The 13,855-nt window shown below is 41.2% G+C and overlaps 1 protein-coding gene across 2 annotated transcripts; it reads right to left on the bottom strand.

Moving 5' to 3' along the window:
* Window positions 1-11,791: 11,791 nt before the first annotated feature.
* Window positions 11,792-13,855, bottom strand: nitr9 (novel immune-type receptor 9). Of its 2 annotated transcripts, none has more exons than XM_056737475.1 (4): window positions 13,719-13,855; window positions 12,831-13,175; window positions 12,460-12,627; window positions 11,792-12,221 (listed from the first exon to the last, which is right to left on the bottom strand). In XM_056737475.1, the coding sequence occupies exons 1-4, from the start codon at window positions 13,771-13,773 to the stop codon at window positions 12,064-12,066; spliced, it is 726 nt and encodes a 241-aa protein (XP_056593453.1). In that variant the 5' UTR covers window positions 13,774-13,855; the 3' UTR covers window positions 11,792-12,063. The 2 variants fall into 2 exon arrangements, with proteins under 2 accessions (XP_056593453.1, XP_056593452.1); XM_056737474.1 differs by having other exon boundaries at window positions 12,331-12,627.

The raw sequence follows: 13,855 nt of genomic DNA on the forward strand, positions 1-13,855 counted from the left end.
CTGATGGAATTGCAATTCCACTTTACACCTTTGCATTTGTTACCATTAGTTAAGCATTGGATTACATGTCTGCATTTGTTAATCTTCATTTTCAGCATTAATTTATATTTTTTTAAACATTGAATATAAACCTCAAACTAACATGAACAATTGTATTTGGCATTTACCAACAATAAACAAGATTAATAAATGCTGACAACTGTATAGCTCATTGTTGGTTTTATGTTAATGCAGTGGTTCCCAAATTTAGATCCGAGATGTATAATCTCTCAAGATCCTCCAGAAATAGAGAAAACACACATTTGTTCCTTTTTAGTAGTTTTCTCATTATGAATCAATAAGTTAAACTGTTATCCTAAAATACATAATGGTATGATTGTGTCAAAAAACTATATTAGTCCGCTTGAAATTGTAATGTTGATTATTAATGTTGATTGTATTTTAAATTTCAGGATGTTTGAAACTTCCTAGACAGTAGAAATGCACCAATTATGGCTTCCACTGTCAAAACAAGCATTATAAACGTGTAAACCAATGAACAAGTGTCATTATTAGTCAAAACATTTACTAATGCTTACAAACACATGATTTTAAAAAGTAGGGGACCCCGAAAACAAATCAAGCCTAGGGGCCCCCGTCCTCCCAAGTCCTGGAGAAATATAATTTTCTCGTGAGTTCTCCAGTAAATTATCTTCTATTAAAAATTGTAGTGTATATAGTAAGGGTTACATTTTTATTGATTGATTGGTTGGTTAGTCTTAATGAATAACTTACTGTAACGGGGTTCTTTGTCACGGAAGGAAGGAGACAGGGGGGGCTTCTCATTTCTTATTTTTGCGTCCTCGTTTCCTTTCCTCGCTTCCTTTCCTCGTGTCTTAGCTCCACCTCTTCAGGATGCGAGAGAAGGAAGCAAGGAAAAGACGCAAGGACGGAGAAATCGAAGCAAGTAAATTGATATATCCTCGCTCTTTAGCGTCACTTCAACGCGTCGTCAACTAATGATGACTCTACACCGCTGGATTTAGCTTGAACATCGGGATTCTTGAACATAAGATATAATTATTTATATTGTAACCGTTTCAACCTCCACAAAATACCACATTTGTTCTTATTTTTTTACCAGTTATTATGAATGGATTATTGTTGTTGTGATTTCACATACATTGTGTTTTGTACATGTAAACAATTATGATAATGATTATACTAATAATAATTAATAAACAGGGGGAAGAACACCAGTTTTACTAAAGCAAAATACCCAAAAAAGTTGGCAAAAGTTTGGGTTATTTAATTATTAATTAATGCACAATTCATAGCCTACTTTAAAAAAATTTATGCTTCTGCAAACATACATGGATAAATTGTTTACAACGCTACTTGTTATCCTAGTGATTCTTGTTAATTCCATTACATCATCATTGGACTTTAATAAGAGTCAGGTGTGTATTCTGTATATAAATCAATTTGGGTTAAACATTTCCATCTACAATTACGATGAAAACGATAGTAGGTATATCCTGTGCCCTATCATTACACCACATTCTTCATCAAATTGCACAAAATGGACAGCGTCGTTCGAGCAGATGGAAAGCACGATTCCGTCATTGTGTCCTACTCCTAGCTAAGGTATTGTTAAAAATACTATGAGCTCATACTGTATGTTTTGGTTTTATTTTTTTAATTCAGATTCACAGCATTCTACGTTGTTCTTAATTACTGGTTAAAATAACAGCTACTCCGATTTATACTGAAATAAATGCCACCGTCCCACAGCTAAAATTATACTTGGATGGTAGGAAGAACCTCAAGGTGGACTTTCGACTCAACCGGGACTCTATGGAAGCATTGATGAGCACATGGATGGGGACATCTCATAACCACACTTATAACTCTGTACTGGCTAGCACATGGTCTGTCATACAGTGTGGTGTCCCGGGCCTTTCAGGTGCCGGTATCGTCTGTTTGTAGGCTGGTTCACACAGGAACCATAAAGATTGCAGCCTTGCGCCAGCAGGTCATTCAGTTCCCAGATGCACAAGACCTTGATGAGGTTGTCCTTGGTTTTGAAAATTTGGCTAACAGCCCTATCTTCTCCAAGTGTGTGGGTGCTATAGATGGATGTCATGTCCGCATAAAAACCCTCGCTGGACCCACTGGCCAGGACTACATCAATAGAAAACTCTTCCCATCCATTCAGATGCAGGCAGTTTGTGATGGGAAGGGCCGGTTCCTTAATGTTTTTGTGGGATATCCTGGTTCTGTCCACGACACTAGAGTCCTGTGAAACAGCAAGATGTATAAAGATGCATTGTATCCTCCACAAGGATACTTCCTTTTGGGGGATGGAGGCTACCCCTGCATCATTCGTCCTGTGGCCATTATTACTCCATACCGGGAGCCAGTGCAAGGGAGAGTGTAGGCCCGCTTCAATCACTACCATGCCATGGCTCGCTCCATAATTGAGCGGGTGTTTGGAATGATGAAAACACGCTGGAGGTCCCTGCTTTTCAAGTCTCTTGAGGTGGACAACACCTTTACCCCAACAGTTATCATGGCGTGTGCAGTTCTGCATAACATTTGTCTGACAACAGGAGACATGATTGAAGCCCCTGAAGTGGTGGATGATGTTGGTTTACCTCCACCCTGTCCAGTGAGAGGGGTCTGTAGTGGGAATGTCTGGCGTGATAATCTGGCAGCAAAACTCTCAGCTCCTCAGGTGCATCCGGTAGAGTTAAATGAACATGATTGTTTGTAGACACATAAAGACAAATTTTGCTCCACACAAGGTTAAGGTTCAGATTGTGTATGGAGGAAAAAAAATCCCTGTGTCTCTAGCCTCATGCATTACATTTTTTGCAATACGCACATCACCAATAGATACAATAGTTTAATGTAAATAAACATGTTTACCAATTACACCAGTAATTTTGTTTTTTTTACTCATGTGGCAACTGTGTTTACCATAAATTGTCTATTAAGGCACATAATGGAACACAAATGATCAAAGCAAAAACAAACAAACAAACAAACAAACAAACAAACAAACAGAGATTGTGTTCAACTTTTTTTAATCAATTGTTCAAAAAGGTCAAGGAGCCTATTTGAAGTAGATTAATTCGTGCGTGGCTTGAAAACGTTCCTCCTCTTTTTCTGTCTCCGTTTCTAGAAAATCTAGCACTCTGTTGGTTCTTTTCTTTTTGGGTGGCGGGGGACCCGAAGAAGTACAGGGTCTTTCCTTGTTAAAGTTGCCTGTGCCAGACGGTGCAGAGGTTGTGGAGTCCTCCTCTCTTTCCTCCACAGATGCAGATGGTGACAAGCCAGGCTCATTGGACACAGCAGAACTGCCAGTGACTTCTGCGTCGCATGAGTCTATCAGAATGGGAGGCTCAATAGACGGCCTCCTCCCAATAGCCTCATGCTTCGCAGAAAACCACGGCCATGTGGCTGCTGTGGCCTCCCCACTATCTGTTCCCGTTCCCGTAGGAGGACAGCGGATCTCCTAAAATAAAATAAATATATTGTTTATTAAACTAGCAGTTATAAAATTCACACAAAATGAAATAAATACATGCATTTAGTTTGTACCTTATATTTTCTTTTTAAATTGTCCCATTTTTTAAGAAAATTAGGTTTGGTGTTATAATTCCATCCGAACCAATCCTCTGAAGAACTTTACTACACAATAAAAAACAAAAAATTCTTTACTCAAACAAAGACAAAGATAGTGTAACAATATTATGATAAATATTATCTAAAACCTCACTGCGTTAATCAAACAAAGTGAAAACAAAATGTTTTTCCATGCAGTCTGGTGGAACAGAACTCAAATCCAGGCTTTTTTGGCACTGTTCCTCTTCCCAGTGAAGTCGGAATCCAGCTCCATCCTCAATTTAATTAACAGTTCAGTCTCCTCATCAGTCCCTGTAAGAAAGAATTTTACACCACAGTGAAGCAGTTCGAAATAATAATGTGTTGCATATTAACCGGCATAAACAAATATACAGTGTTATCAACACATTAAAGCAAATTAACTACAGGCCTAAGTCAAGATCATTCTCTATTCCCTATTTATCACATTTAATAGCAATAAAAATCATTAAAACTGTGCTGAAAAGTACACTTTATACATCGAAATTAAAGGCACCGTCAAAAAAAGAACACACATTTACAATAACTTTATGCTTAATACTCACATTTATGTGTGTTTGAATGTTCTGCCATGGTAAGCACTTGGAGCAGATGTGTAGTGGGAGGAGAATTTATACGTGCGACACGTTTAGGCAATAAACTACTTCCGCATAGGATACACCTGTGTATGCTCGCTCATGACTCCTCAGGAAGACTCCTCCCTCATCGATCCTCGACTCCTCCCGGTGCAATCAGAGAATTGAGATGTCCTTCAATATGGCTGAGCTCGATCGGTTTCCGGGTCATAGGATGGAGGATAGAGGAGCGAGGAGACAAGGATGGATATTGAGAAGCACCCAGGGTCTGCGTGGGTGGTACGTTTCTTTATTTGATAAAGTGCAAAACATAAAGCAAAAGTACATAATAGTTAAGTGTGTCCTCCTGACACATGCATAGTTTCCTCGTTTCGGTCCTTCTCCATTAGACGCCGTCTCGTACGCAGCCAAACTCTCTGTCTCGATTCTCGACTCGGGCTGGCTTTTATCCTCTTCTCGCCAATCACTGTAATTACAGATATGTGTTTACAATCGGTCTTTGACCGACTTATTTCCCGACGATTTCCTGTCTCTCTCTCTCTATACTCCTGTAGACCACGCCCCCTTGCCACACTTACTTTTACCTTTTAATGTGTATGTATTTATATATTATGTGTATGAAGGGTTGAATGTATATATGTGACTTTTTTTGGAACTTTGTTTCAGTGACAATAAATTCTAAGTATAAAACTTATTATTTAGTTTAGTTTTGTGAAGTTAGTTAGACCATTCTCCTGTATATTGAACAATGTAATATATGACATACATTAATTTATATTTTACAATTTATTTAATATATTTTAGCTTTCAGCAAACAGCATGTTTTATATAGTATGAGTGGGAGTAGAATGAAAACATTTTGGACAAACTTTTTCTGCCATGACTTATTGACCAGTATACTCTTTGACCTATGACGTATTAAAAACAAACTGTATGCTGGCGTATTTAGTCATGAGAAATTATTTTATGGGTACTCACTGTGCATTTGGAAAACAGGCAGCCACCAAGTTGTCCGCAATTTTTATTTGATCAACTTTTGAATTTAATCGTTTCTCAGCACCTGTGGCACCATCGGACCTGCCAGGGCTTCTCAATAACAGAACCCATTGCAGATAGCACTTTTAACTCAAAACTTTATTTCTAACATAAAATACCCACGACGAGGCACTCAAGGAGGGAAACTATTTCATGAAATTAATAGAGAAACAGGTAAGTATTCCATATACAGGCAAGAGTTACATAATAGGTAACTCTTTCAAAACACAGGTAGGTAAACAACATCTAAGTATGTCAAACAAGGTTCATGCAGTGGTTGGTATAACAACTAGACCTGACAATGAACAAATAGAAGAGGACAGTATATATGGGGTAATGGTGATCAGGTTTGAAGGATTCTGAGGACTAAAGTTGAGTGCGGGTGAACTGTCAGGTGAGGTCTGGTGCTGAGGGCATGGTCAGATCCCTGACAGGGTATGAAACAATTGTGGGAAGATTAACAAGGAAACTGGGGTGTCATGGCACGTGGCACAAAGAAACAGGCAATGGCCATGTGCTTCCAAACACAAAACAGTCCTGTCACAATAAACTAGTCCGCAATCACAAACAGAACAGACCAAGGGGGATCCCTCAGGATGGCGCTGGCGAACAGACCAATAAAATTAGAAAATCTTTTTTCCAGGTAAATCCTGTGAAGCCTCTGCAAGCATAGTAGGTAACACCTTCATTTGAATGTGGTCATGATAGTGACAGCTAAATTAGGGTACATAGCCAAATTTGTGTTTAATTTTCCACTAGATTGGAGATGGTGTCATGAATGTCCAGGAAATATTGACAAAAGTGTGTATGTAACAAAAAACACTTTAACAAGGGAAACAAGACCGGGTGAATATAACTATATAAAGAGGTGGACATTAAACTTAACATTTAAGACTAGACAAAGATACAGGGAACACAGTGAATATATACAGTTCTGATGATAGGCCTGATGACTGGAAGGTGAGGTTTGTCCCGGCACCGGGGATTGGACGGGACCGGCGGGAACTTGGAAGGTCCGAACGGGACATGCGGGGAATTGGAAGCAGTCTCTGGGGATTCGGAAGCAGTTTTTGGGGGCTTCAAAACCAGGATCTGACGACTTGGAAGAAGGATCTGACGACTTGGAAGAAGGCTCTGGGGCCTTGGAAGCGAGCTCTGCTGGCTCGGGCAGCGTGGTTGGGTCTCTTTTTTAAAATAACCAATAGTATTCGTTTATGGAACAGTCAGTCTGGCACAGCTGCTTTTAAAAGTGTGAAAGCCATAGTGGTATCATCCTCAGGATCATCCCCTATCTCCCATCTAGTGCACTATGCGTCATTAACCATGTAGGACATAATAAATGTAGAACAGGTGGCTCTCATAGTGAAGGGGGCGGACTTGATTGGACGAGAACTTTTACGAGGCTGAACTGTAAGCCGATGTCATGGAATTTCTAGATTTGTTTTCAGCATCCGAGTTCAACACATGCACAATTCAAATGAGTGTGAGTGCTCTACCAGACCGTCAGAAGGCAGCGCTGAGTCGCATCATTCACAGACCCACTGCAAATTAATGATAGAGGAAGTAATTCGCAGTTGCAAACAATCGCGAGCAAACCGCAAAACAACAACCAAACATTATAGAAAAGGATATGCTTCTTAGCTTACTTTTCTTCATTTCAGCTTGTTGGTTATGTATCATTCTTCTTCGACAACGGCACACTGCACACTTTTTGTGTGTGCATTGACCCCAATGGACTAGTGCACTTTTCTTGCGCATGGGCTGTAGTTCACGTCGCATCTTTGTGGTCCTAAAAAACGGCTGTTTGTGGACGACCGTTACCCTTCTGACCACGAAAATAACATAATTTCTTTGACAGGAAGATATTTATATATTTTTTGCATTTTAATGCTTTTTATTTACTTTTCTGTTTTCTTGTTCTTGTTCCTTTTTCCAGATTCCTCTATGGCAAAATAATTTCTATAAAGCAGCTTTCCAATTGTGGTGGAAGATAATTTATCGTCCCTTGATGGCAACCCGCACTAGGCGGTGCCCATAGACTATTGACATAACCGAATCACCCTTTCAGGGAGAATCAAGGAGTCTAATAAATTCAACCTGTTCAAAAAAATGTATACAAAATAAAACTAAATAACAAAAACAGGTAGGATAACATACAGTAGCAGTGATAAACGTATATCTCTTTGACATGGTAATTACCCTACTTCAAGTCCTCAGTTCAACAGACGTCCGACACTAGTGTTAAATGGGTCACCATCGGGCGGAAACAAGCTACTGTTCCGATCATCAAGAGGGTCCTTGTTCACTGAAATGAAATGGTCAATTGACCATTGGTGTTACACACGAAGCTGGAACAAATATGCCATCTAGTATACGGCAGAAGAGTGGTGGAACAGATCATCGTGAAAATAAACAAAAGCATCCGACCCGTCCAGAAGCACTCCGGTTCAGTCATCTATTATCACATGCAGGTAATAGCAGCTTATATTGCTCAAAGGAGAGATCAAGCACCCAAATAGCGCCTTTAAAGCCTGCTGCAACACCCCCCGTCCCCTTCCGAGTCACTGCGGTTAATGACTCACACCACCCAACATGCTCGATGTGTATAAGTTAAAGTCCCACAAATGTAAACAGTCTTTCAACTTGTCTGCATTTACTCCTCAGCCACACTGACATCACATCACTTCCAAGGCGCGTGTGATGCGCTTAGTTAGATGTCACTTCCATCTTTTATGCCCATGGAATGTACCATATCCTCTCCAATAACTAACCTGGTTGATCGCATCACCACACAACAATGCTGCTTTTGAATTGAATTGAAAAAAATACGACAACAGTTCTGGTACTGTACTTCTTGTTTGTTCTTTTGTCTTGTAATGGGGTCAGATGAAAATGTCATGTTCTTTAAGAACCAGGATGGAACGTTGTTGTTTGGTGACCTCTTTTTTAAGCTTGCGTTATTTGCTGTGGAATATTAACTTTAAAGGAAAAAGCAAGCGGCCACGAATTTTTTGGGTAAAATCAATGATAACATGCCATCTTGGTTGTCATTTTTCAGGTAGTTTGTTTTGCCCTTGCATTCAATCATACTGTACTGTACATGTTTACAGTCCTTCAGATGATTCGTGTAAAACAATTTTGAATCACATTGAGAAAAGAACTTAAGTTCAAAATACATTAACTGACAATAAACTCACAGTGCAAGAAAAAAACTGAGAAATTTCAAACAATACTTTTGGTCAACCAATAAAAGATACTGTAACTGCCACCTGTGAACACATGTACTCTCTAATCTGCACAAACATAATTTCGTTTTGCATTGACTTAATTTTTTTCTCCAAAATGTGATAATTTAGAAATCTGTATCCAAATGCAGAACATGAATTAAAAAGTAATTTAAAAAAATTATATAATAAGCATTATACAAAATAAATACACTACAGCAAAGTTAAAATAAGACCTAGAATTATAATGAATTTTATGCATGATAAGTCGATGTGACTGTAACTTAGATTTAAAATCATATACAGAAGATGTGTCACGAAACGTGTGGTGATAGAACCCAAATGCAGGCAGCGGTACGGGGTAACAAAAGATTTTAATAAACAATACAAAAACCCACAATGGGGTAAAATACAGTGGATAAACAAAGACAGCCAAACAGGAACGAAAAACTCACGTAGGGTAACGAACTGTAACAAAAATCAAAAGGATCCAAAAAACAGGAACAGAGCACTGGAAATGAACGCTGGGACACAGCGTATGGATAACTCCTTGGAACAAGAGTTCAGACAGGCAAACGGACAAAGTTTACAAGTATGTACAAGAACAAACGAGCACAGGACAGAGAATACAAGGGCATTAAATAGGGAGACGAACAAAGGATAATTAACAATAGGCAGGTGTGGGTAATGAAACACTCAAGGGAAGCTAACGAGGAGACGAGAGGGGCGGGGCCATAGACGAGACACGAGAAGGCGCATGACAGCCAAAATCTAAGCCATGCCATGTCCTTCTCACACAAAACCCTAGACTTAGTCATGACTCCGCTGCAAGAATAAGAATAAACATGACATGATAGCAGAATCATGACATAAGCCCCCCCTCAAATGAACACCTCCAGGTGTTCACCAACGGGTAACTAACAAGACAAGACAGACTGGGTAACAGACAAAAACCAACAGAACATTGTAAACATGATTAAGGGCAGACAGGCAAATATGACACTTGGGTTAGGATGGCATAATAAAAATAACAGACATGGGAGGGGTGGTGGGGCAAAACAAGAGTTCCCAGGGGGCAGTCCAACAGGGTATGGGTAGCCTGGGACAGTCTTAGGGGGAGTCACGGTCCGGGGTGGCGCTCTGGAGCGTGAAGCCCCAGGGGGATTGACGGGAGTGCCGGACGGGACCGGCTGGAGAGGCCCGGGAGTGCCGGACGGGACCGGCTGGAGAGGCCCGGGAGTGCCGGACGGGACCGGCTGGAGAGGCCCGGGAGTGCCGGACGGGACCGGCTGGAGAGGCCCGGGAGTGCCGGACGGGACCGGCTGGAGAGGCCCGGGAGTGCCGGACGGGACCGGCTGGAGAGGCCCGGGAGTGCCGGACGGGACCGGCTGGAGAGGCCCGGGAGTGCCGGACGGGACCGGCTGGAGAGGCCCGGGAGTGCCGGACGGGACCGGCTGGAGAGGCCCGGGAGTGCCGGACGGGACCGGCTGGAGAGGCCCGGGAGTGCCGGACGGGACCGGCTGGAGAGGCCCGGGAGTGCCGGACGGGACCGGCTGGAGAGGCCCGGGAGTGCCGGACGGGACCGGCTGGAGAGGCCCGGGAGTGCCGGACGGGACCGGCTGGAGAGGCCCGGGAGTGCCGGACGGGACCGGCTGGAGAGGCCCGGGAGTGCCGGACGGGACCGGCTGGAGAGGCCCGGGAGTGCCGGACGGGACCGGCTGGAGAGGCCCGGGAGTGCCGGACGGGACCGGCTGGAATGGCGGCTGGGCAGCGCTCTCCGGTGGCTGGGCAGCGCTTGGTGCCGGCTGCTGGACCGGCTTGAAAGCCAGCCTCGGGAACACCGGATGCTGGGCAGTACTGAAACGATCTCCCCTCTTGGGCTTCCTCTTCCGGGAGCGGCCCACAGGGACTGCGGTCGACAGAAGAGAGGCGGTGGGAGGCACGGCTAGCTCCGTGCAGGAGGAGTCTGACAGGGATGTGTTCGTGGACTCCGCACGAGCCGCGGCGGCTAGCCACACGGCTTCGAAGTCCAACGGCCTCATCGCTCTCATCTCTGATCGGGAGAGTGGGTCTCTGAGACCGGTGTTGAACCGCACCGCCAGCTCCTCCTCCCCGAAGACGCCTTGCCCGGCGATGTCGAGGAACCTCTCCCCAAACTCATGCACCGTCTCCCTCCCCTGGCGAAGGCTGCAGAGGCGACGGGCAACACCACAACGGCCAGTGTTCATGGCTGCTTGCTGGGTTCAGTAATGGCTCGTTTGTTCTGTCACGGAACGTGTGGTGATAGAACCCAAATGCAGGCAGCGGTACGGGGTAACAAAAGATTTTAATAAACACAAAACAAAAACCCACAATGGGGTAAAATACAGTGGATAAACAAAGACAGCCAAACAGGAACGAAAAAACTCACGTAGGGTAACGAACTGTAACAAAAATCAAAAGGATCCAAAAACAGGAACAGAGCACTGGAAATGAACGCTGGGACACAGCGTATGGATAACTCCTTGGAACAAGAGTTCAGACAGGCAAACGGACATCAAAGTTTACAAGTATGTACAAGAACAAACGAGCACAGGACAGAGAATACAAGGGCATTAAACAGGGAGACGAACAAAGGATAATTAACAATAGGCAGGTGTGGGTAATGAAACACTCAAGGGAAGCTAACGAGGAGACGAGAGGGGCGGGGCCATAGACGAGACACGAGAAGGCGCATGACAGCCAAAATCTAAGCCATGCCATGTCCTTCTCACACAAAACCCTAGACTTAGTCATGACTCCGCTGCAAGAATAAGAATAAACATGACATGATAGCGGAATCATGACAGGATGTGGATCTCACAGATAGAGAAATATGGTTCCACATGGTCACCTTTCAACTTCAATCTTGATCTTGGATATGACAAAGTAATACTATCTGAGGATTGCAGACATCTAGCCTCCCTGTTCACATTTACAAGCTCAGACAAATAGAAAGGTGACAGACCTTTTATTGAATTAAAAACAAACAGAAAAAAATAAATTAAACTCTATATTGCACTGGCAACCAGTTCAGAGACATTAAAATCGGATTAACGTGTTCTCGTTTACAAACCTTGTTAAAAATCTGGCTGCGGCATTTGAACCATTTGAAACCGTGACAAGACGGATTTGGAACAACTCGAAGGTGAGTAAATGATGACAGCATTTTCTTTTTGGGTGAAGTATCCCTTTAATAAACACTGTATATTGATTTAAGAATGTTTAGAAATTTGTAATGGAAGACAAGACATAAGTAAGAAATACACATATTTTACAGTGCTTGTTTTAGTCAATTTCACAGTTGTTATATTTCCATTATATAAGAGCTCCGATTGAACATGACATGGGGAGATTTGCAAACATGGCCTTGTATATAGTTTCTCCAATAATATTTAAAGAACTGTCAATCTAAATGTACTCTCTTCCAATGATATTCTACTTTAAAGACATAAGCCCACTTTCTTTCTTCTCCATGAAAGTAATAGTAATAAAGTAAGACAAGGATTGTCTAATAAAATGTGTCGTTTTAGGCAAACATTTCTAATCTTTCAGGTCACTTTCTAAAACGTCTGGCCAGGTGGGGAAAAATCAGTCCTTTCCATTCTTCTGGAACGTATGCAGTACCAAAATGTAATTGTGGCGATAATGATTAAAAAAAGTAATGTTCTTACAATGGAAAAAAGAACAATTGTAAAAATCTGTTCTGTGGAATCATCACCTGAAACATGAAAAAAATGGGTCAGCATATTTCACAAAATAGTACTATATTTACAATAAATTCACAATCAGATTTTTTTTTCCTGTTATCTACAGTCTGGTTTCATTACCAAATAACATGTCCCCACACGCAACAACAGCACAGTAGTGAGTCTCAGCTAGAGAAATGGTGAGGACTTTTTTCGAGACGCTGTAGACACATTTACGTTCTCTGTGACCAGCATCAGAGCTCCACTCACATCCAGTGTTACTCATCCCGTGAACTTTAATGATTCTTGGAATAGATGGTTGAGATGTGTGGATGAGCCAGTAGACACTATGATTTCCCACACAGGTCTGATTGAGAACAGTACACCGCACATTCACTGACTCTCCCGGCTGAAATGGATGTAAAGGATTTTGTAAACCTGTGTAAAAACAATGATTGTTGTCTCTTAATAAAGTTACCCCTCTCAGTTTAAAGATGGTTTGCTCATGTAATGCAGTACTATAAAGTGAAGTCAAAAGTCTTATATTGCAAAAAGAAACAGTGCTGAAATTAGGCTTACAAATGCATAAACAACACAATAGATGAACATTGGCTACACAAAATGCAAATTTGAAATCATACCTTGAACTATCAACTCTGTCCCCTGGATAAATTCCAATACGTTGGAATATGCACTTCCACAGAAGTATGTTGCTGAGTCTGAGAACTGAAGGTTCTTTATCACCAACTGATTCACACCTTTATCATTCAGCACAGAAAAGCGTGAAGTATCCTTAAAATCATGGTAAAAAGTAGCTTTTTTATCATACTTGTAAGTAGTAGCAATAAGCCTGGGATTTAACCCAAGTTCATGCTTGTACCAGGAGAAGTGCATGGCCATTTGGCTGTAGTAAACGCAAGGCATGTGAATTGATTCTCCCAATTTAGCAAACACAGTTGTGTTACTTAGGTTCATTGCAGTCAGGCCTACAAACAGAACAAAAGTAATGTAAAACATTTCACAAGAAAATGTTAAGGGAAAAACGTTTGGAAAAAAGAGTTTGGTTTCAAAATTAGATAAATATAAAAATCATGTTTTTTTTGTTCATTCCAATTAATATCAATCAAACTGCAGTTGATTTGTTTTTATTTCACCCATAAGAACAAAAAAAATACAATAAAACCTGTTAACACAATAAACACAATAATTTTAGAATTTTTTATCTCATTTTGGAACCAAAATGATTAGTAGTAAATGAAGAGTTGGGTTCCAAAATGAGATAAAAAATTATGTTTATCATGTTTTTGTTGTGTTTTATTGTGTTAATTAACTGTGTTTTTTGTTATTATGGCTTAAATCAATACATTATTTTGCTATAAACTATTATGGCTAAAAAAACAACTGCAGTTTGATTGATATTAATTGGAATGCACAATAAAAAAACATAATTTTGAAAAAAAAATGTAAAAGGAGTTTCTCATTTTGGAACAATACTCATTCAATATAATGAAAAGAAGACTTCAACTCACTGACTGGAAAGAGAAGCAAAATTCTCCAAATAAAGTAAATTCCAAAGTATAACATCTCCAGATTGATTTATCAAGTAAAATGAAGAAAGTATAAAAATAAACACCAGTGCCCAATGAGAGCAGACAACAGAATGAAC

This window comes from Triplophysa dalaica, chromosome 22 (assembly GCF_015846415.1).
Source record: "Triplophysa dalaica isolate WHDGS20190420 chromosome 22, ASM1584641v1, whole genome shotgun sequence".
Taxonomy (NCBI): Eukaryota; Metazoa; Chordata; class Actinopteri; order Cypriniformes; family Nemacheilidae; genus Triplophysa; species Triplophysa dalaica.